The following is a 25000-nucleotide window of genomic DNA, read 5'->3' on the forward strand; positions in this document are numbered from 1 at the left end:
TAGTACAGATAGCATAGCATAGTTAAATAGTACACATAGCATAGTGAAATAGTACACATAGCATAGTTAAATAGTACAGATAGCATAGTTAAATAGTACACATAGCATAGTATAGTTAAATAGTACACATAGCATAGTTAAATAGTACACATAGCATAGCATAGTTAAATAGTACACATAGCATAGTTAAATAGTACACATAGCATAGTGAAATAGTACACATAGCATAGTTAAATAGTACAGATAGCATAGTTAAATAATATAGATAATATCATTAAATAATGTAGTATAGTAAAGTTAAATAATGTAGTATAGTAAAAGTTAAATAATGTAGTATACTATAGTTAAATAGTACAGCAGTGGCAGCTTGCCAAACCGGGTATCATAGCCCGGTGCTCATACTGGTGCATAGCATAGTTGAATAGTACACATAGCATAGTTAAATAGTACGCATAGCATAGTTAAATAGTACGCATAGCATAGTTAAGTAGTACACATAGCTTAGTTAAATAGTACACATAGCATAGCATTGTTAAATAGTACACATAGCTTAGTTAAATAGTACACATAGCATAGCATAGTTGAATAGTACACATAGCATAGCATAGTTGAATAGTACACATAGCATAGCATAGTTGAATAGTACGCATAGCATAGTTAAATAGTACACATAGCATAGTATAGTTAAATAGTACACATAGCATAGTTAAATAGTACACATAGCATAGTTAAATAGTACACATAGCATAGTTAAATAGTACAGATAGCATAGCATAGTTAAATAGTACACATAGCATAGTGAAATAGTACACATAGCATAGTTAAATAGTACAGATAGCATAGTTAAATAGTACACATAGCATAGTATAGTTAAATAGTACACATAGCATAGTTAAATAGTACACATAGCATAGCATAGTTAAATAGTACACATAGCATAGTTAAATAGTACACATAGCATAGTGAAATAGTACACATAGCATAGTTAAATAGTACAGATAGCATAGTTAAATAATATAGATAATATCATTAAATAATGTAGTATAGTAAAGTTAAATAATGTAGTATAGTAAAGTTAAATAATGTAGTATACTATAGTTAAATAGTACAGCAGTGGCAGCTTGCCAAACCCGGGTATCATAGCCCGGTGCTCATACTGGTGCTAGAATAGGTAAATATAGTACTGTACAGTTAATACTAGCTAAATATTCTAGTATGATCTAGGTAAATAGGATAGTTCAGATAGTAAAGTTCATTAGTACTGAATAATTAAATAGTGCTGATAGAGTGTGTGTGCGTGTGTGCGTGTGTATGTGTGTGTGTGTGTGTGTCCTTATGGCGATAGGTGGAGTCCTGCTAATTGAATCAGCAGTATTTAGGCTGAAAATACCCCTCATTTATAATGTGTGTGTATAGTGTGTTATTACAGCGTGTGAAATATCGGCCATTGTCATGAACACACGTGACTCCTTGTTTACAGCTGCATCTCTCCTCTTTCATCCAAGCTCCGAGTTCAGATCAGATTTCACGCTCGGCGCTTATTTTAGGAAGCTCCTCTCTCTTGCTGTTTTTCACAGACCCAGTCTTTCATGCCTCGTCCTTATCCCACCCCGCCGATTAGAAACGCTCGGCTCCGAAGCTGCGTGGAGCAGACATCCATACAGGCGAAGGCACACACTCCCTGCCTGTGTCTGCACCATGAGCTCTGATTCCAGCCCGTGATGCGCTGGGTGTTACGTAAGCCGGCTGCTGTCGTAGTCGGAGGGGAGAAGTCAGGCCGTGTCCTCGCCCAAAGGCCAAGCTCCTGCTCCTGCTCCTGCCCTGGCTCACGCTCCATTACGCTAGTTTACCAATAACATCCCGGAGAAGCTACGAGGAGTGTTCTGTCTGAGACTCTCAGAGGGCCAGTGTGCCTCGTCTTCCTCTGCTGACGTACCTCGCAGACTGTGGCGAGAGTCACATGCGCCGCATGTGTCCAAAAGTACCCAGACGGTGCCTAATTATGCCGTTTCCACCCATTCGTCCTGCTAAAGGACTTTTCTGTGGGTCAGATGCTTGGGCCGTCTTGCCGCACTGCTCTTTTTGAGGTCCAGTTAGAGATGGTCTTACGTTGGCAAAACCTTCAGCTTGTGCCTTTAAGGCTCTGCACCCTTGTTTTCTCAAACATACATTATTATATGGACAAAAGTATTGGGACACACCTCTTTGATTTAGTCCTATTACCACCACAGGTGTATAAAATCAAGCCCCTAGTCCTGCAGTCTGCCTTTCTTCCACACATCAGTGAAAGAACGGGAGGTTCTGAAGAGCTCACTGAACTCCAGCGTGGTTCTGTATGTAATAGGAGACACCGCTGCACCAACAACAACAAGTCAGCTGAAGAAATTTAGACCTTCCCTCCTAGATCTTCCTCCATCAGCTGTGAGTGGTGTTATTATTGAACAGTGGAAGAGTTTAGGAGGAACAGCTCACAGAGAGCAGCTCAGCGTCCACCGAGTGTCCGACCACGTAAAGCTACAGAGCGGGGTCAGGGCCGAGTGCTGAGCTCAGACTTTTCTCATAGTGCAGAAAAGCCTCCAACTGACTCAATAACTGCAGAGCTCCAGACCTGCTGCTGCTGGTAGAGCTGCAGAGCAAAGGGGGACCAGCTCCATATTAATACAGCCTATGGGGTTAGAATGGGAGGTCATGAAGGTCATATCTGGGCAGAAGGAGCCGCTGCACAGTAGAACGGTGCACCCCCACTGTTGAATATGCAAAATATCTGGTGTTTTTGATTGGTTGAATTTCTAGCAACAGTAGAAGCAGTTCTCTCTGAAAATGTTGGTGGTCTTCCAGACCTCAGCTGGACCTCCACCACTCCTCTCCTGCTTTGTTGGCATCGGCCGTGGCACTGTTCAGAGTGCTCGGCAGCTGCCCAGAGGAGGCCATGGCTGCTGGTTGTTGGTACGAGGTTTTGAGGAGTCTTTATAAGCTTTGAGTTTTGCATCACCTGAACCTTTCCTAGCAATAACTGTGAGCTTACATATTCTAGGGTACCCAAACTTTTGCCTGGTGCTACTTTCTGTTTTCACTTTCTGAAATTGTACCGAATGAAATAAAGCACTAATCTCGCTCAAATTCCTCACTTCAGAGGGACTTCACCCGGCGGGACGAGCTGCAGCAGACGGATGTGGAGTGCTGGCTGGGCTTCATCACGTTCCTGTGTGAGGTGTTTGGCACCATGAGGAGCAGCACAGGAGAACCCTTCAGAGTGCTTGTGTGCCCCATCTACACCTGCCTCAGAGAGGTACTCTCACTACTGTGTTACCTGAACTGAACACTACACACACACAAACGCACACACTCTGTAGTCTGGGCACGCGTAATACAACTACATCTACAAAATAAACAAAAAAATAAAGGCACTTCTTAAAAAAACCACAACTTTTATAATTATTAAAATAATACACATGTAATACTGATATTTATTATAAATAATATTAATAAATAATATTTAATAATATAAATGGATTTATTTCTTTATATCCAACACATATATAATGGTACATTTATTTATGTATTTATATATGTATTTATTTATTTATTCATTTATTTATTTTTATATAGATGTAAAATATACATACATTATTCTAAATGTTGTCCGTGGATTTATTTCTTATTATGAGATTCTGATTTTACTTGTCTAAATTAATTTTACACAGTAAAACTATTTTTAATCTCAACATATTGGTAAGCTATTTTGCTTATTTACTAAAAACATGAGATGTTTTGTCCAAGTTAGTTAGTGGGCAGCCTAAAAAAATATAAAATATATAGGTAAGTAAATTTCTAACAGCAGGTGAATAATGCACTAACATAGTTCAAAATTTTCACATTTTTAATTCTTTCAAATTTCTAGCATAATCAAAATGCATAAAATGTATTTTCAAATTATGTGTTTACTTTAACCTACTTAAAGTTTTAACTTGGTTAGTGGGCTGCCTTAAAAATATATAATATATCGTTTTTAAAACTTCTGATAGCAATTCCATAATAAACTACAAAATGTAGTTCAGAATTAGGTTACATTTTTAGGTTAAATTCTAAATGTTATATTACACTCAAAACGCATAGTAATGAATATTTTTTATTCAACAAATTTAATGTTTTGCCTGAAAAAATAAAAATAAAATACACTTCAAATAGTAGGCTGATAGAGTGTAAGATGGATTGTTGTTCTGCTTATTATTAGAAGTTCAGTTGCCTAAAATACTAAATCTTTAAAGACAGCTCATTTATTACTGTTTTAAAACACCATTTCTTTTACAGTGTTGAAATTAGTTTAAAAGTAAAAGTGTTAACAAAAGATAATGCAAATTGATCATTAAAAAAATACGACTACATAACTTTTATATTAGTTTAATAATAGTTACTAAAAAAATTTAATATGGCAAACAGTCACAACAAATATATAGACAAGTCAACTTAAATGTGCTTAGACTGTCGTATAAATCATCCTAAATGTTCTCTGTGTATCTGTTTCTCATAATGAGTTTCTGGACAGTTTTACTTGTCTAAATTAATTTTACACAGCGAAATTCTTTTGATCTAGTCATATTGGCCGGCTGTTGCTTGTTTGAAAAGTTCATTTACTAAAATGTGATGTTTTGACCTAAAATTAGTTAGTGGGCTGCTTTAAAAATATAAAATATATAGTTTTTTGAATTTCTAATAGAAGATGCAAAATGAACGGCAACGTTTAGTTCAAGTTTTAAATCGTTTAATTTTATAGCACAGTCAAAATGCATTTTTTTATCTACTTGCTAACAAATCTGATGATTATACTGCCTTAAAACATGTAAAATAGATTTATTTGTTTTATATATATATTTTTTTATATTTGTTTTATATATATTTATTTTATAGTTTATTTGACCTACAATATATAGTTCAAAATTAGTTCAAATTTTTAACTTTCAGTTTTATGGCATTCTTAAAATGCATATTAATGTATCTTTTTTTCATTTTAAAGTTTTTAATTTGACCTGCTAAGAAACAAATTGGATTTATTTCTCAAAATGAGATTCTGTTGTTTCTGGACAGTTTCACTTGTAAAATAAGTAAAAAGTAAAAGTATCAAAAGATTTTTCAATACAAATTGACCAAAAAGTGGGTAAGACGTTTAGAAATACAGTACATTTAATGTTATAATACTCTTTGATCAACCTAAAAATGAGTCATTTTTAATATAATGTCCAAATTTGAGGATGATTTCACATGTCAAGGTAATATTTCCCTAAATAATAAACGTAATAAACACGAGAAGGTTAAGGAAAGTTTGTGCGTTGGGGGTTAGCAGAGTTATTTATTGACCTTTGTGTGTTGCGGAGCACTGATGCAAACTACTTAACAGCATAATAACATAAAGGGGATATAAAAAAGATTGAATAATGACTCATTTGTGGTATAAATATAAAACAGATCAGGTGGAATTACTGGATATGAGTCACTCGCTGGCATTTATTGCAGTGGCAATAAATCAGGTTCTGAAGTGCTGCCTCTGATCAGCTTTGTAATACTGATTCGAAAGCAGATTAAAAACAAAAGGTTGTGGTTGCAGTAACATCTGCGTGGCATTTAGAGAGCAGCTACTCTTCCACGGCTTTAATAGAGGTGCGGTGAACGGAACGTTAACACACGTCTTAAAAACCAGCGTACTGGGCCCATATGTCGAGCGCCGGCGATATCGGCTGTCCGTAAAGTCGTGTTTATTAGGACGCAAGAGGGAAGAGGGGGGGGGTGAGGCTACAGCTTTCAGACCTCTGACTGGCTGATGGACGCCCATCAGTACCGCCTGTAGTTTTTACGGCGTTTCCCACACTGTTGGCTTCCACACTGTTTGACCAAAGGAGTGAATGGCTGTGGTCAGTCAGCAGCTACTGTTTCCATTCAGTCAGCGATTTAAATGGAAATTTTCCATGGGAAGGAAATTCGAATCTGTTGGGTACTTAGTGTTAGGCTGTGGGAGTCTGGGTTGGTCCTCACCTTCCTGGATGCCGTTTTAGATATAATCAGGTTTATTTGTATAGTGCTTTTTACAACCGCCGGGGTCACAAACCAGCTTTACAGGAGTCAGCAATCAGTAAAAAGACAAGAAATCAACAACATAAGAAGACCCCCCCCCCCCCACACACACACACACACTCACAGTGAGCAGCCAAAGACCACAGTGGCCAGGGCACACTTGAGAGCCATCCTCCTCTGATTAGAACTGTTTATGAATGATTGATAATAGTCAACGAACCATCAAATCAAATCAGGTTTATTTGTTTAGTGCTTTTTACAACCGCCGTGGTCACAAACCAGCTTTACAGGAATCCAGTAATAGGACAAGAGATCAGCTAATCATAAAACATATGTAAACCAATATAAATATCTCATGAGAAAACCTTGTATCGCCATTGTTTTGGCTTTTTTGTTTTGTTTTTGGCCATTGTTTTTGGCTTTTTTTTTTTCTTGGAAATTACATGAACGGACCAATAGAAACGCTCCAAACTGACTTGGAATAAGATCTATTACGTCAACTTCCACTGAAAGTTCAGAAGGTTTTTGGCTTCTCCTGTAAAATAAGACAACATTATACAGCAGTGTGACTGAGGAGAACATTCTAGAACTGTGAGGATAGAGGAGGACGCTTTAGAACAGGACATTCTAGAACTGTGAGGATAGAGGAGGACGCTTCAGAACAGGACGTTGTAGAACAGTCTGAATGGAGAGAACATCCTGGAACACTGTTACGATGGAGGACGTCCTAGAACAACGCAAATAAGGTACACCGTTATGCAATCGTATGAATTAACGGGACAAAACGTTCCAGAACTGTGAGAATAGAGGAGGACGCTTTAGAACAGAGGGGCAGGACATTCTAGAACAGAGTGAATAGGAGTTCTAGAACCAAATTAATGGGACAGAGCATTCTAGAACAGAGTGAATAGGAGTTCTAGAATCAAATTAAGGGGACAGAACGTTCTAGAACAGAGTGAATAGGAGTTCTAGAACCAAATTAATGGGACAGAGCATTCTAGAACAGAGTGAATAGGAGTTCTAGAACAAAACTAATGGGACAGAACATTCTAGAACAGAGTGAATAGGAGTTCTAGAACCAAATGAAGGGGACAGAACATTCTAGAATGTTTTAAATTTGGCAGTTTGAATGAGGACAACATTCTAGAACCGTGAAAATAGAGGAGGACGCTTTAGAACAGGGGGCAGGACGTTCTAGTGTGTGTGTGTGTGTGTGTGTGTGTGTGTGTGTGTGTGTGTGTGTGTGGTTTAGCAGGTAGGATGTCAGGAAACGAGGACAAAGATGACAATTATGACACACACACACACCTGAGTTTTTACTCCCCTCTGAGAAGTTGGTTGCCATGGCAACTAAACTTACGCTCCGTCTCTCACGCACAGGCATACGCTCACACACACACACACACACTCCCACACGGCAGACACACACACTCATTCTTGGCTACACCACAAAAACCTGGAAAGGGGGTTGAGGGATGGTTTGGGAAAATGAAGGTTTGATTAGAGACCACCGCAGAACCGTCTGTCGCAGTGAGAGGCCCACCGAGCAGCAGCGAGAGGGAGAGAGAGAGAACAGTTGTAGAAGGGGTGGATGAACGTCTGTGGAACAGTGTGAATGTGTGGTGGGTCATTCTAGAACAGAGTGAATGGGGAGAACATCCTGGAACACTGTGAGGATGAAGGACTGTCCTAGATCAATGGGATGGGTGAGGACCTTCTAGAACAACGTAAATAAGATACCACATTATACCACACCATGAACGAGGAGAACATTCTAGAACTGTGAGAATAGAGGAGAAGGCAGGATATTCTAGAACCAGATTAACGGGACAGAACATTCTAGAATGCTTTGAATCGGGCAGTTTGAATGAGGACAACGTTCTAGAACTGTGAGAATAGAGGAGAACAGTTTAGAACCGTTGGATTTGTGGTAGAACATTCTGAAAACAGTCTGAATGGGGCAGAACATTCTAAAACTTATTCAGTGGTGGATAACGTTCTCCAGTCTAACAACTAACAATCTAGTTCACTCCATACACTCTGTTCACTCCACAGTCTGTTCACTCCGCACACTCTACACAGTCTTTTCACTCCACAGTCTGATCACTCCAGTCTGTTCACTCTGTACACTCTCTACACTCCACATAGTCTGTTCACTCCACAGTCTGTTCACTCCGCACACTCTACACAGTCTTTTCACTCCACAGTCTGTTCACTCCAGTCTGTTCACTCTGTACACTCTCTACACTCCACATAGTCTGTTCACTCCACAGTCTGTTTACTCCGCACACTCTACACTCCACATAGTCTGTTCACTCCACAGTCTGTTCACTCTGTACACTCTCTACACTCCACATAGTCTGTTCACTCCACAGTCTGTTCACTCTGTACACTCTCTACACTCCACATAGTCTGTTCACTCCACATAGTCTGTTCACTCCACAGTCTGTTCACTCCGTACACTATCTACACTCCACAGTCTGTTCACTCCACATAGTCTGTTCACTCCACAGTCTGTTCACTCTGTACAATCTGTTCACTCCACACACTCTCTACTCTCAGTGCAAAAAGTGGGGAAAATGTGTGTGTTCTAGATAAAAGGAACAAGCAGTGGATCACGCACTGTGTTTTTGCATCCCCTCGGTTGTCAGTGAAGGAGCTTCTGCTACATACTAAATGTCTGGATGATATATGCCCCCCCGCCCCCCCCACACACACACACACACACACTCCACTGTGTGCTCCATGCTTGTCGTGGTTGCTGTTGTGAATGAACTGCAGGAATGTCATTGGCAGGTTCAGCACAGCCCTTTGAAGTGCCCGCACCACACCCGCACGCACGCACACACACACACACACACACACACACACACACACACACACACAGACAGAGGTACTGTAAGGCATGCAGACGTCGACAGGCCATTCCTCCCAGCACAGCACATCAGAGGTTGAGCTGGGATGAAGGTCCGGGCTGTTTGTTTAAGCTGTTGATTTAACATTAGAGACGCTCAGATGACCAAAGCAAAGGCTGTCATCTCAACACACACACACACACACACACGTACAGAGAAAGGTACTGGAGTATGTGTATATATATATATATATATATATATATATATATATATATATATATATATATATATATGCTTCATGGACAAAAGTATTGGGACACCTGCTCATTCATTGTTTCTTCTGAAATCAAGGGTATCAAAAGAGTTGACCCTGCTGTTGTTGGAGTAGCTGTCTCTACTGTACAGGGAGGAAGCCTTTCTACTAGATTTTGAGGAAGCATTGCTGTGAGGATTTGATTGCATTCAGCAACAAGAGCAATAGTGTGGTCAGGATGTTGGATGATGATTATCACCACCCCACCTCATCATCCCTAACTCCCCCAAACCCATCCCAAAAGTACTGGATGGAGCTCCACCATCCATCATTCTAGAGAACACAGTTCTTCCACTGCTCCACAGCTCAATGCTGAGTCCTGTTGTATTGGCAGTACTGCTCTACAGGGACTAGACAAGCTGTGCAGAAGGACAGATGTGCATTTGCAATGGGTGCAACTTAAAGTAGCTGAATGCATTCATCAGAAGGGGTGTCCACAAACATTTGGACATGTATGTGTGTGTGTATATGTGTGTATTTATATAGACACACACTGAGTCCTTCTGCAGTAATGTCTTTCAGCATGCTGTCACTGCCTCTGCACACTGCAGTCTGTCTGCCTCTCTCACACTCTCTCACAGTGCCTTTCTCTTCCCCCTGCGAGTGTGTGTGTGTGGCAGAAGTGTGAAATTAAAATGACACCCACCCACACGTTGGCGCTGTAAAAGCGAGTAAAAGAAGGCAGATTAACAGACAGGACGAGAGGAAAAGTGAGGGAGAATTCCATCAGAGAGGACGAACAAGGACAGCTCCAGCTCTCCCCCCCGCGTCAGTGCAGTGGTACGGTCTGAACCCACTCCTCCAGTCAGGGTGGAAGGCGCCAGTTACCTTCCCCAGGGTGGGCCTGCACTCCACCGCCACCCATTAGACCATTAACACCAGCACAGCCCTGCAGGACGTCTCCCAGAGCAAAGGGCACGGTGGCACGGAGCACTGTAAAATATAATCCCACCACCCCTCTCACACACACACACACACACACACACATAAATGGAGTCTTGTAAAACTGACTTTGCAGGCCGTGATGTAGTGGTAATCAGACACATGGGTGTGCTGTGCTTTCTGATGGACCTAGACCCCAGTATGTGCAAGCGTTTAACCACTACACAGATAAGCCAAAACATTATGACCACCTCATCCCAGAAGCACTGGATGGAGCACTACCATCCATCATTCCAGAGAACACAGTTCCTCCACTGCTCCACAGCTCCTCAGTGCTGGGGGGCTTTATTATACCCCTCTACTAGCCCACGCCTGGCATTAGGCAATGGGTGCAACTTCAAGTAGCTGAAATTATTCGTTAGAATGGGTGTCCACAAACATTTGGACAGAAGTAGTATTGTGAAACTGCTCTCCAGCATCATGATGTTCTCCATTTCCTGTATCGTTAACCCTTGATTGGACATGGACTGTGGCGACCTCTGACCCACATGGGTGGGGGTGCTTGTGCGCGTCACACACCGGAACACACACAAAGCAGCCCCTCCCTCTAAACATAAGGGGACTAGAGAACTTAGAAGAAAAAGAAGAGACTAGGACTAAAGAAGTAGGTGACCGTTGAGAGAGAGAGAGAGAGAGAGAGAGAGAGAGAGAGAGAGTGTGTGTGTGTGTGTCAGGAAAGCTGCCAGATTAGCGCTCAATTTGCCTCTGATCTCTCGTTGGCTGTCCTGATGAGCTCTCTGTAAGTGTGTGTGTGTGTGTGTGTGTGTGTGTATGGGAGAGAGAGAGAGTGGGAGAGAGACACAGGCCGATATTACATAGTGTTTACATGACAGCCTGTCTGGCAGCCAGGTGTGGAGTGTGTGTTTGGCTCTGGGGAAGTGGCAGGACAGGTTTGTTAATTACAGGTGTGTGTGTGTGTGTGTGTGTGTGTGTGTGTGTGTGTGTGTGTGTGTGTGGATGAGTCGGCTCCTGATATGTACCTACATGGCAGGTGGGTCGGCAGTGCTGTGGGCGTGGAGGCCCAGCCTGGAGCTCTGAGGAGGTCATAATGTAGGTCATAATATATCCAACACTATTTGTCCAAATGTTTGTGGACACCCCTTCTAATGAATGCATTTAAAGGCTATAGTACGTTGCACCCATTGCTGACACAGATGTGCAAATGCACACACACACTCACACGGCTTATCTAGTGCCTGTAGAGACGTACTGCCAATAGAATAGGACTCTATGAACATAAACCTATTGGCACCATGCTGCCTCCTAATGCCAGGCGTGGGCTAGTAGAGGGGTATAAAGCCCCCCAGCATTGGAAGAACTGTGCTCTCTGGAGTGATGGAGGGTGCTCCATCCAATACCTTTGGGATTAGTCTGTTTGCTTCTTCCGTGGACAGTAGAGACAGCTACTCCAACAAAAGCTCCAACAAAATACTTTTTAATTATCTTGATTTCCGAAGAAATCCCGAAGTTTTCCCAAAGTGTCCCAATACTTTTGTCCATATAATGTACCTTGTAGAATGTAATTCTGGGATGTTGAGGATGGTAGAACAGTGTCTCAGGCTTATTTTCTTAAACCGAATTTTCTTTAAACCTTAAAACGTTAGGAATAAGAGAATTATTGAGCATTTTGAGATCACGAGCCTCTGCCAACTTTACAGTATGTGGTGTTTGATGGATACATCCGCTAACCCTAAACATCAGTTAAGTTTATGAGCCCGACGATACATCAGTCAGGCTCTCCTACACCCCACCGAGGTTTGGTTAGTGGAGTTCTGGAAAATAATAAAGCCAGCAGGGATGTTTATTGCTGACAGTAGACGCAGTAAGATGTGATTATGGAGTCTGTGAGGGCATACATTATGCTGTGTGCTGGGAATCTGGGTTTTCTCGCTAATACAGTATTAAATGTGTTTTGGTCTTGGAGTTCAGTCGCTCTTTGTTAAGATGGGAGGTTTGCCATGCCTCCGCACAGACTGCGGGCTAGTTCTTCAAGCCCAGGAGGCCTTCGCTAGGTGTGTTAATAAAGAGAATATTAATGCTGGTGGTGAGTGTGGCCCGTGGGAACGGTACCTTCACAATGTATCGGACAGGAAGCGAGTCTGTTTTATACATTACAGGATTCCTGGCCTTTGTTTGGATGGAGAGTGGCGTGGTATGGAGGTAAGGAAGGTGAGGGGGAGGGGGAGGGGGGCTGGGGTGCAAGTTGCGAATACTATTTTACGTATTTGGACACCTCCAATATTTACATTTTCTGACCCCCCCCCCCCCCCCCCATTCTAACTCCATAGGCTGTATTAATATGGAGCCGGTCCCCCTTTGCTCTGCAGTTCTACCAGCAGCAGCAGGTCTGGAGCTCTGCAGTTATTGAGTCAGTTGGAGGCTTTTCTGCACTATGAGAAAAGTCTGAGCTCAGCACTCGGCCCTGACCCCGATCTGTAGCTTTACGTGGTCGGACACTCGGTGGACACTGAGCTGCTCTCTGTGAGCTGTTCCTCCTAAACTCTTCCACTGTTCAATAATAACACCCCTCACAGCTGATGGAGGAAGATCTAGGAGGGAAGGTCTAAATTTCTCCAGCTGACTTGTTGTTGGTGCAGCGGTGTCTCCTATTACATACAGAACCACGCTGGAGCTCAGTGAGCTCTTCAGAACCTCCCGTTCTTTCACTAATGTGTGGAAGAAAGACCGACTGCAGGACTAGGGGCTTGATTTTATACACCTGTGGTGGTAATAGGACTGAATCAAAGAGGTTTGTCCCAATACTTTTGTCCATATAATAATGTATGTTTGGGAAAACAAGGGTGCAGAAGTTCATGAAAAAATCACCACCTCAGTGGTTATGAGGTGCGTCCCAATACTTTTGTCCAAATGCATATATATATATATATCACCCCATATCTTGACATTGTATAAAAACAAGTGTGTGTGTGTGTGTGTGTGTGTGTGTTTCACTGTAACCTGAGCCAGTGGCTGTCGTGGCTCTCCTCTCTTGGGATGTCATTATGGGATGTCTCATAGTGGACATAAAGCAGCTGTCTCCCTGGAGATCCGAGCTGCGAGAACACTTCAGTCATTACACAGACCACCAGACCTCGACTCTGAAGTGCAACAGACACACACACACACACACACACATACACAGAACACACACACATATACAGGTCTACACTCTGACTGTTACACATAGGTCAAAAGTTTGGAAACAACATCAACTATCAGTACAGTGAACATTATTGTGGGAAATAATAGTAGCAGACAGTAACACGTCATGCAAAAACCTTGTATGTCTATCTTTGTTCTTTTTCACTTTTTGTAGACCGATTTTGTATCCGACCAATAGAAATGCTCCAAAATCTTGCTGTAAAAAAAAAAATTTACATTGACCTCCATTAAGGGTTAGATATAGATCTTGAAGGAGCATTTGCTGTGAGCATTTGATTGCATTCAGTGACTAGTGAGTGTTAGTGAGGTCAGGATGTTGGCTGATGATGATGACCACCCCACCTAATCATCCCCAGCATTCCTCCACTGCTCCACAGCTCCTCAATGCTGGGGGGCTTTATACCCCTCTACTAGCCCACGACTGGCATTATTAGGCAGCATGGAGCCAATAGGTTTATCTGCTCCAGGGAGTCCTATTCTATTGGCAGTACTTCTCTACAGGGACTAGACAAGCTGTGTGGTGAACCCTGTTACCCTATAGCATCGCTGAGCTGGCGACCCCTGGTGGTGAACCCTGTTACGCTATAGCATCGCTGAGGTGGCAACCCCTGGAGTTTTCGCCCTGGAGAACCTTTTTATTTAAGGTTCCTTACATGCACACATCTCTGTTACAACAAATGTTCTTTATGGAACCAAACATGGTTCTTCTATGGCATGGCACCTTTATTTTTAAGGGTACAACAGAGGGGAAACTCCCATTTCTGTAGAAGCCGGTCTTTTCAGTGGCAGTCTTAAGAACCTTAAGCTTGGTCTACACTTCGGTTCCTCTTCCTCATAACTGCAGAACCTGCGTGTTGGTTCCAGAGCAGCCACTGAACCATACTGCAGTATACTACAGGCTCTCAGAGCTGGAGCTGCGGTTGGGGCTGGGATTGTGTGGAGTTTAATGACTCCCTGCTCCCCGTCAGCCATATTTGAGACGGTGTCCAGGCCTTCCTCCATGGGCTTTGATCATCCTGCTCTGCTCTGCCCGGCCCCCGCAGGCCCCCGCCGCCCCCCGCCCTCACAAAGGCCAGTCTGTATCACCGCCACGGTGGTTACGTTCCTGCAAAGCGCTCTGGAAGCCGTCTCACTCCAGACTGTCCCAACACGCAGGCTTGTTTTTATACAGTCTCAGGACGCTGGGTTTGATCTGCCATAAAATTAAAACCACCTTTCCCCCTCGTGCAAAAACAGCTCAGACCCGTCGAGACATGGACTCCGCAAGAGCTTTGAAGCTGTCCTGTGGTATCTGGGGACACCTTCAAACCTTCAGCAGGTGGGACCTCCATGAGCATCAGTGAGCCTTGGGTGCCGGTTCACCGGTTGTCCTTCCTTGGAGCACTTTTGGTCTTGGGACTGACCACTGCATACCGGGGAACGTCCCACAAGACCTGCCTGATGTTTGGGAGATGTTCTGACCCGGTCGTCTAAGCCAAAGTGTCTCTTCTCAGACTGACTGACAGACTTGACAGGTGCTCCTGGAACCAGCTGGAGGAGGAACCAGCTAGAGGAGGAACCAGCTAGAGGAGGAACCAGATGGAGGAGTGTGTTTCTGTTCTAGTTCTAGGAATTTTCACCCACTCTTCCTCATAGAACACTTCCAGTTCTGCAATATTCAGACCGTCTTGCCTGAACATCATGATTAGCATAGCACAGATTTTACTGTGAAGGCCAGAAGCTTGGATGGTGGTCCTTTTGTAGAAGCCCTGTGTTGTTGTTTTTGTCCTGATTGGGTCACAATCCACTCTCCCATCAAACCAGGCAGTGTATCCTAAGCCACTGGCTGCCACACAACACCACCAAAGCATCGTAGATCCATTCAGATCCATTCTGTCTTCACCCCATCAGTCCATCTCTTGCTTCCAGGCCTCTGGATTATCTTTTTATTGTCTGTGAGGCTTCAGGTGAGGCCTTCTTTGGACGACTCCTTCATGCAGATGGTTGCGGGAGCAGTGCTGCACAGTAGAATAGTGCTCCACCACTGCTTTGGTCAACATATTAGATCTCAGTTTTCTTGACTTACACCCCTAATGCCCCTAACGGTCATTTCGGTCATGACATTTTCAGACCTTTAAGGTTCTCAGTGCATTTTTGCAGGTTTTAAGGTGTTTCCAGACCCGGGAGATCTTGCTCCGAGAGTTTGGTACGTCTGGTCAAGTGTGAAAGCTGTTTTCCACCCAGGATCTCTAGACGACCTTCGAAGTCGGAGGTCTGAGGTTTGCTTCAAGCAGACCTGGTGGGTGAAAGCCATGTGGGGTTGCGTGATGGGTAATTGGGTTATGTGTTGTAGCAGAGCGCCCTCTGGCGTCCTTTAGGCGTCCTCCTCTCGGAGGAAAGCGCCGGGGTCCCCTGCTTCACTGCACCAGCTCCCGTACCGACTCCTGTACCGGCCAACGAGTGTCATCTTCCCACCTGGAGAGCGCACAGCCGGTTGTGCTCCCTCAGACTCCGGCTGGTGATGGCAAAGTAGCGGTAGCGCAGTGGGCCGCTGAGCCACTCGGAGGTTGAATTTTGCAGGGAGACTATACTGCGCTACACTTAGAAGAGTAGCTTGGTTTTGTCGTAGCAGAGCGCCCTCTGGTGTCCTCTATGTGCCGCTAACAGGCGGCACCAATTCTTCAAAGCCCCTCGAAACCAGTTCCATGCTGCACTATTTAAGGTGGAATGGAGAGTTAGCATTAGAGAAGCCTCATTTTGGCTGCTAATTGCTAACGTCTCCGCACTTCTCCAGTCAAACAGAGCTCAGTTTTTGTGTTGTTCACTGAAATAAGGTCAGAAGTGTCTGGAGGACAACAGCAGAAGGTGGCAAGGTGGAGCCGAAAGCTTAGCGTAGATGAGCGGTCAGGTAGGTCAGTCAGACTACGTGCTACGGGGAGAAGGCTCTCATAATAGTGAACAGTGAGCAGCCCAAATAACACACACACACACACACACACTCACTCCACCACACCAGCTAACAGACGCCGGTGCTGGCCAACATCGCTTTAAGAGTGATGAGGGGAGAGAGAGAGAGAGAGCGCCATCTAGCCACCTGGAGAGACCCCGGCTAATAGTGCCCTCTCAGACTGCCCTCGGCATTCATCGACGCCACAGGATTGGGACAAAAGTAATGGGACACACCTCATAATCACTGATTCCCCTCCTAGGTCTTCCTCCATCAGCTGTGAGTGGTGTTATTATTGAACAGTGGAAGAGTTTAGGAGGAACAGCTCACAGAGAGCAGACTTTTCTCATAGTGCAGAAAAGCTTCCAACTGACTCAATAACTGCAGAGCTCCAGACCTGCTGCTCCTGTAGTTGAAATGTGGAGATGTCCAAATACTTTTTTTTTTTTTTCCATTATCCACGGCTCGGATAATGTTATATTTGAGATAGATGGGGTTCAGATTTACCAGTTCTGTCCTGAGTTCCTTTTAAACCTTTTAAATCCTCAGAAGAGAACACATTTCCTCACATCTGAGGTTTGTTCATTTTAGACAGGCGCTGCTTTATCGCTGATACCAATAAATTCGCAGGACTGCAGTATCAGTCAGTGGGTGTATCGGTTGGCCCTGGTGTATAAACACATCTGTATTCAGTCGCTGGGATTAGAGTATTATCACTGTGTGAGAGAGAGAGAGAGAGAGTGGTGCAGACATGGCCTAGCCAGCAGATGAAAAAGGCTGATTTTCCCCCCGTTGTGTTTCTGTGTCAGCGGGGGGCCGCGTTTGATGCTCATGCTCATGCGTCTGTCTGCCCCCGCGTCCTGTTTAGCGCTTTAAAGCGTGATGTTTAGCACGAGCTTTTATTCATCATGAATACACACTCTGCACACTTATACACATGCACACACACACACACACACACACTCACTGATCCTTATAGATATACAGCAGTGTGAAGAGATTTCACACACCTTAACTCACTATTTCAAAACATTGGACAAAAGTATTGGGACACCTGCTTATTTATTGTTTCTTCTGGATCAAACGACTTAAAGAGTTTCTTCTGCTTCTGTTGGAGTGACTGTCTCTACTGTCCAGGGAGGAAGGTGGCTTTCTGATAGATTTTGGAGAAGCATTGAGGATGTGAGGATTTGATTGCATTCAGAGATAAGAGTGTTAATGAGGTCAGGATGTTGGCTTCCCCAAAAACTCCCCAGCTCATCATTTCATCCCGGAAGTAAAGAGCATAACTGGCCACATCACAGCCGTTACACAGCAGGACGGACAGACACTCGCACTGGTGACCGTGAGAACACACACGCAGAGTGGTGGGCAGCCACCGCAACACCTGGGCAGCAATAGAGGGTTAGGGGAAAAGACATTGGGTCATGCAACAGGACAATGATCCCAACACTGCAGCGTATCTACAGAAGAACAGTTGCAACAGTGGCCTAGTTACAGCCTAGACCTTGACCCAATTGAAATGCTGTGGAGCTACCTTAAGGATTCCCCAAAACTTTGAAGAACTAAAGCAACTATTTAAGAGTCTGTTAATTCAGCTGGTCCTACAAGCGACTGATTCTTGGGGTGTACTTTTTTTTTTTTTGATTTTGGCTTCGTTGGTGTTAAATAAATAATGTCGGTGGAATCTGTTGTGTATTGTTGTTTGTCTGAGGCCCTAAGGCCAAGGGCACCACAGCCATGAACGTTGAGGGTGGAGAATGCGCTGTTCCTTCACTCTCCCCACCCCACTTCCTGTTGGTCCAGGTGATTAAACTGTCAGCTTTACCCAATGTTATGCTGTGCTAGCCAGTCTGGGCGTCTGTTAGCTGAAGTAGCAGAACCGGTAGTTAGTGTTCTCCTCCAAGCGTGTTGAGCTCCAGTGACAGATGGGTGGTGTTTCTTTGGGTCTTAGAGGAAGTAGAATACTGTAAACGGTCTATTGGGTCCATGGTTCTAGATATTTCTGGTGTTAGATGGCTCTGCTAAAAAGGCCAAATGGACCCTTCCTTGACCGCTGTCTAAAAGCTGTGGCTGCCAGCTTGGTTGTTGCCATGCTAACAGCAGAGACAACAGTGAGTAGGTTGAGTGAGGTCATGTCACTTGGGTTTGCAGAAGCGAAACACAAGATGGATAAAATAGACGGGTCACGTTTTCGCCAGCTCTGTCCCATCAGGCCACGGGGCAGTGGTGGCTCGGTGGTTAGAGGACTGGGTTATGGATCACAGGGTTGTGGGTTCAGTACCTATATCTCCTAGGGGCAGTGGTGGCTTAGCGGTTAGAACTCCGGGCTATTAATGACAGGGTTGTGGGTTCGATACCCAGGCTCGGCAAGCTGCTGCCCACTGTTGGGCCCTTGAGCAAGGCCCTTCTTCACCCTCTCTCTCTGCTCCCCGGGTGCTGATATTGGCTGCCCACCGCTCTGTGGTGTGTGTGTGTGCTCACTGCCCCTAGTGCACATACACTATATGGACAAAAGTATTGGGACACCTGCTAATTTTTAGTTTTTTGTTTGTTTGTTTTTTAATATGGGTATTAAAAAATAATTCATCCTGCTTTTGTAGGAACATTGCTGTGAGGAGAATGTGATTGTATTTAGGGACAAGAGTTCAGGAGATTGGATCATCACCACTTCCCACCATCATCATTCCAGAAAACACAGTTCTTCCACTGCTCCACAGCTCAATGCTGGGGGACTTGATTATACCCCTCTACTAGCCCACACCTGGCATTAGGAGGCATGGCACCAATAGGTTCATCATGTTTATCTGCTCTAGAGAGTCCTACATCTCTTGAATGCATTTATTAGAAGGGGTGTCCACAAACTTTTGGACAGATATTGTAGCTGTAGCATGGCTGAGCCTGAGAGCCCTGGGTTCTGTTCTGAGTACAGTACAGGAGTACAGGTATAATGACTACAAAGGCTTGTCTGTGTGTGTCTGTGTGTGTCTGTGTGTGTATGTGTGTGTGTGTGTGTGTGTGCACTTGCACGCCTCTCCTGATGTCTGTCGGCGCTTTGTGGTTTCTATGGAGAGAAAAGAGGGAAATCAAAAGGGGAAGTTGTTGTGTTGTGTCGCGATGGATCGCTGGTTCCTCCTCACTACAGAGAAATGAGGTCACTTTTTACCATCAGCGTCTGCCGGCTGGCTTCTCAGAATCCCCCTCAGTGGCTTAAATTGCAGACATGAGCAGATGTTTGGACACCCCGGTTCACCATGTCTAATGTTACACTAGGAGGGTAAGGCCTTAACACACTCCCTCCGTCTCCTCCGATAACTGCAAAGCCAGCCTCCGCCCTCTGTGTGCGACGCTGTGGGGCAGCCGACGCGCTCTGAGGAAAGCGCCGGGTCTCCAGCTCCACCACACCTGCTAAGTGATGAGGGGAGAGGGCATGGCCCATTGTGCTCTCTCGGACTCCGGCTGCCGACGGCAATGTGACTCCCCGGCCATAGCAGAAGCACAATAGACCGCGAAGCCACTCTGAGCCCATTGATGCTCGGTTTGCATGTGTATTTTTTTATAAACCGGACAGACTTAGCTTCTGCTTGTGGTTGTTATATATGCACTAAATTGACAAAAGTATTGGGACATCTGCACATTCATTGTTTCTTTTGAAATCAAGGGTATTATAGAGTTTGGAGTAAGTGTCTCTATTGACCAGGGAAGAAGAAAGCTTTCTACTAGATTTTGGAGCTGGAGCATTGCTGTGAGAATTTGATTGCATTCAGCAATAAGAGCATTAGTATGGTCAGGATGTTGGATGATGATCACCACCCCACCTTATTCACAACCCCTTAAGTCAGCCAAAAAGTACTGGATGGAGCTCCACCACCGTCCATCATTCCAGAGAACACCAGAGAGTTCTTCCACTGCTCCACAGCTCAATGCTGGGGGGCTTTATACCCCACTACTAGCCCACGCCTGGCATTAGGAGGCAGCATGGTACCAATAGATGTGTGCATTTGCACATCTTAGCAAAGGTAGCTAAATGCATTCATTGGAAGAGGTGTCCACAAACATTTGGACAACTAGTGTATTAGAAAACTGGGGATGGTCTAGGAGGTCCTGCTTGTCGCCTGGAGAGCACAGTAGTGTGTGTGTAAGGCTCTGCCACTGAAACACACTTGATGATGGAGAAGGTCTCTTCAGCTTCAGGTAGCTCTCCAGCATCTCCAGCGATCTTCACTCAACTCTCTCTCTCTGCTTGTGTGTTTTTCAGCTGCTGGAGTCCGCGGAAGTGAAGGAAGACGCAGTCCTCTGCTGCTCCATGGAGGTAAGGACAAAAAAAAAGAGAGAAAGTGGACTGTCCTTTACTGGACGACTTCTAAAGCAGAAAAAAAAGAGCAGAACCAGCCTTGACTGGAAAGTCTTGTAGAATAGAGGCCAGTGGGCAGCCGCCGAGTTCTGCGAGCAGACGTCTGAAGTATGTAAAGAACAGAAGGCCTGTTGACCTGAATTCCATCAGTGTGTGAATTCCTCGGTCGAGCTGTAAAGATCTCGCCGCTCCAAACTCAAGCGAAGGCGTATAGCCGCTGAGATGGACAGGTTACAGGTGTCAAGGTTCGGTGCAAGCAGTCGTAGGTACGAAGTAGCCTGTAGGTCCCTGCTGCTAGACCACACTGCTGGGGGCGGGGGCGATAGAGGTCAGGTCAGGTCTGTCTGTCCGCCAGCTGACTGAGGGAGGGGGGGGGGGGGGAGAAGCACATCGTGGTGCAATTTAACTCTGGCTGTCCACTCTAGCGCCCCCTTATGGCAGCAAAACCAATCTGTGCTCGCATCCTCACGTGAAATACGGTCAGGTCTAAGCAAGCTGTAAAACCCACGTCGCGACCTGGAAGCCAGTCATTTTTTTAACGAGCGTCTGCGATGCGAAGTCGGCAAATTTTTAGTGGCGCAATCTGCTCAACTTTATGCAAATGAGCATTTACGTGCAATAACAACCACCAATCAGAAAACAGGTTCTCATGTTCCCTCAGAACCATTCCACTGAAGATTTGTGTCCCTTTCGCAACTTGAAGGGTTTTTGCGTGTGGTTCTGATACATACGCTACATGGACAAAAGTATTGGGACACCTGTTCATTCATAAAATTAAAAAAGAAGTCTGTCTCCACTGTCCAGGGAAGAAGGCTTTTTACTATATTTTGGAGGAGCATTGCTGTGAGGATCAATCAGAAAATAGGTTCTCACGTTCCCTTAAAACTGCTCCACTGAAGGCGGTTTGGCGAAGGTGAAGTGCAGTCCCACCCTGTGACTGGGAGGGAGGAAGGAGCCGGGTCCACCAGCTCTGATACATCCAGCCAGCAGACGACTCTGCCAGTGATGAGGAAGGGATGAGGGGAAAGAGCGCCATCTACCCACCCGGAGAGAGCATGGTCAATTGTGCTCTCTCAGGCTCCGGCTGTCGATGGCAATGCAGCATGACCCGGGATTTGAACCCGTGATCCTCAGGCCATCGCAGTATGTACGTAGGGTCAGGGTGAGCCAATACAGAGCAGCCGACTGACCGACTGACTCCGGCTGTCTTTCAGCAGCTCTGTAGTGTTAAGGTCATCTTGCTTGGTAAAGAGAGAGCGCTTTGTGTGATGCTCGCTCGACCATTGAACGACAGGTATGTTAATGAGCTCAGACTAAAGTTCAAAGGTCGTTGTTTTCTTGTATTTTAGAGGAATTACTGGTTGATAAAGGAACAGTTTCTCCTCTCTGGGTTGGTCAGTGATGCGGTACGGATACAGCAGATTCCTCTAAACACTCAGGAACGCTTAGTGCTGCTTTATATGCTGGAGGAGGTGGAGGTGGAGGTTTATCAGCACGTTCTGTCTGAGACTGACTGAGACTGGAGGCTAGAGAACACACACACACACACACACAGACACACACACACAGACATGGAGGAAGTAGAAAAGAGGAAGTGTGGAAGTGGAACCCAGAGCTGAAGAAAGAGTGGAGTGATTCTTTAATAATAAAGCAGATCAGAGCACAAGAGTGGTGTGCTCTGTGGTGCAGTGGGGTAGTGGTGGCTCAGCGGTTAGAGCGCCGGGATATTGATAACAGGGTTGTGGGTTCGATTCCCGGGCTCGGCAAGCTGCCACTGTTGGGCCCTTGAGCAAGGCCCTTTACCCTCTCTGCTCCCCGGAGTTGGAGTTGGCTGCCCACCGCTCTGGGTGTGTGTGTGTACTCGCTGCCCCTAACACGTGAGTGTGTGTTCACTACCAGATGGGTTAAATGCGGAGGACACATTTCGCTGTACAGTCCACACTGTACAGTGACAAATACGTGCACCTTTTTTGCACCTTTGCACCTTTTAAAGAGAGAGAGAGAGAGGAAGAGGAGAGAGAGAACGAGAGAAAGAGGAGAGAGAATGAGAGAGAAAGTGGAGAGGGAGAGAACGAGAGAGGAAGAGGAGAGGGAGGGAGATAATGAGAGAGAGAGAGAACGAGAGGAAGAGGAGAGAGAGGGAGAGAACAAGAGAGGAAGAGGAGAGGGAGGGAGAGAACGAGAGGAAGAGGAGAGGGAGGGAGAGAAGGAGAGAGGAAGAGGAGAGGGAGGGAGAGAACGAGAGGAAGAGGAGAGGGAGAGAACGAGAGAGGAAGAGGAGAGGGAGAGAATGAGAGAAGAAGAGGAGAGAGAGAGAGAACGAGAGAGGAAGAGGAGAGGGAGAGAGAACGAGAGGAAGAGGAGAGAGAGAGAGAGAGAACGAGAGAGGAAGAGGAGAGAGAGAGAGAGAGAACGAGAGAGGAAGAGGAGAGAGAGGGAGAGATGAGTGAGAAGTGGGAGAGGAGAGAGCGAAGAAGGAGAGAGGTAAAATGGGGCGAACGAGGAAGAGCAGAAGGAGAGGGAGATGGTGAGCGAGGGGGGGGGTGTCAGTGTTTCGGGCGGTGCTGAGCGCACTAGACTGTGTCTAAGGCCTGTCTGAGGCTCAGAGGAAGGTAAAGCGAGGTGAACTCTCACAAACCTACAAGTCTCACAGTAGCCACATGCTCTCTCTCTCTCACACACACACACACACACACACACTCTTACACACACATTCCAGATATCAGTATATGGAATCATATTCGGAATGGGGGTTTTTATGCCTTATATACAATACAGTTCGTTGACAAAAGTATTGGGACACCTGCTCATTCATTGCTTCTTCTAAAATCTAAAATCAAGGGCATTAAAAAGAGTAACTATAAACTCTACTGTCCAGAGAAGAAGGTTTTCTGCTTGGAGGAGGAGTATTGCTGTGAGGATTTGATTGCATTAGGCGACTAAGTAGTAGAGGGGCTTTATATACCACTCTATTAGCCCACGCCTGGCATTAGGCAGCACGGTGCCAACAGGTTCATGTTTATCTGCTCGAGTGAGACTGTTGGCAGCACCTCTCTACAGGGACTGGACTAGACAGGCTGTGTGTGTGCATTTGCACATCTGTGTCAGCAGTGGGTGCAGCAGCATTTGGACATCTAGTGGATTTGAGACTTACGCTGTTGCTCCACTCCAGTCTTGATAGTGGAGGTTGGTGTGGCCAGACCAGACTAATGCATGGACTTAACCAGCTCTCCAGCAGACTAAGAATTATACCTAATTACCTTCAGAGTGTAATTAGGTCTCTGCAGAGACCCAAACACCTAGCATTGCGTCGGTGCTGTTTGTAATTACCGTATGTTTGGGGTACATAATCAGCCCTTTCGAGTGGGAGGGGGGCCGCTGCATGGAGCGCACTTAGCTGCTTTATAAGGGGGTAGAATATCAATAATTAGCTCGCATGAGGTGACGTCCCACAAAAACTCCTCATTTAGAGAAGCAAACCCTAGGGTTCGGCAGCGCAGCGTCTAATTTAGCCGTCTCACCGTAAGTATATGAGAGTGAGACGGACAGCGCTGGGCAAGTCTGCAACTCGTAGCCTTCCTTTACATCCAGCAGGAGGAGAACAGCTGGAGCCCCTGTAGGTTCTGGGTATCTCAGGGCCGAGCTTGTGGATTAAGTAGATGTGATCTAGTATTAACAGGGCTCAAATTGTAGATCACCAGATCCTTGAGGAACCTTTAGGGGTTCTTCAGTTTAAAAACAGTAGAGGAACCTCTTCAGGTGCTTTGAGGAACCTTAAAGGAACCCTTTTCTTCCTGTAAGAACGTTTGGGGTGCCTCTCTGTACTGTTTCAGGATTAGATCCTTGAGGAACTTTTAGGGGTTCTTCAATTTCAAAACGGTAGAGGAACCTCTTCAGGTGCTTTGAGGAAGCTTCAAGGAATTCTTTTCTTCCTGTAAGAACTGCTCAGCGTACTGTTAAAAGTATAACGTCCTTGAGGAACATTTAGGGGTTCTTCAAAACTGTGTAGGTTTGAAACCATGGAAGAATCTCTTGCAAAAAAAACATGCTTTTGAGGAACCTTTAAGGAACCCTTTTCTTCCTGTAAGAACGTTTGGGGTTCCTCACCGTACTGTTAAAGTATAAGATCCTCTGAAGGTGCTTTGAGGAACCTTCGAGGAACCTTCAAGGAACCCTTTTCTTCCTGTAAGAACATTTGGGATTCCTTAGCGTACTGTTAAAAGTGTAAGATCCTTGAGGAACTTTTAGGGGTTATTCCATTTAAAAACTGTAGAGGGAACCTTTTAGGGCGCTTTGAGGAACCTTCAAGGAACCCTTTTCTTCCTGTAAGAACTGCTCAGCGTACTGTTACAAGTATGAGATCCTTTTAGGGGGAACGTTTA

At 45.1% G+C, this 25000-nt stretch overlaps 1 protein-coding gene across 1 annotated transcript in view; it reads left to right on the forward strand.

Annotated features, from left to right (window-relative positions):
• ctif (CBP80/20-dependent translation initiation factor) overlaps positions 1 to 25000 on the forward strand; it is a 126734-nt gene that overhangs the window by 94179 nt on the left and 7555 nt on the right. The window contains exons 11-12 of the mRNA XM_072662393.1: positions 3134 to 3289; positions 20523 to 20576. Coding sequence (XP_072518494.1) covers positions 3134 to 3289; positions 20523 to 20576 — 210 coding nt within the window. The remainder of the gene's footprint in view (positions 1 to 3133; positions 3290 to 20522; positions 20577 to 25000) is intronic.

Source organism: Salminus brasiliensis, chromosome 18, assembly GCF_030463535.1.
Source record: "Salminus brasiliensis chromosome 18, fSalBra1.hap2, whole genome shotgun sequence".
NCBI lineage: Eukaryota > Metazoa > Chordata > Actinopteri > Characiformes > Bryconidae > Salminus > Salminus brasiliensis.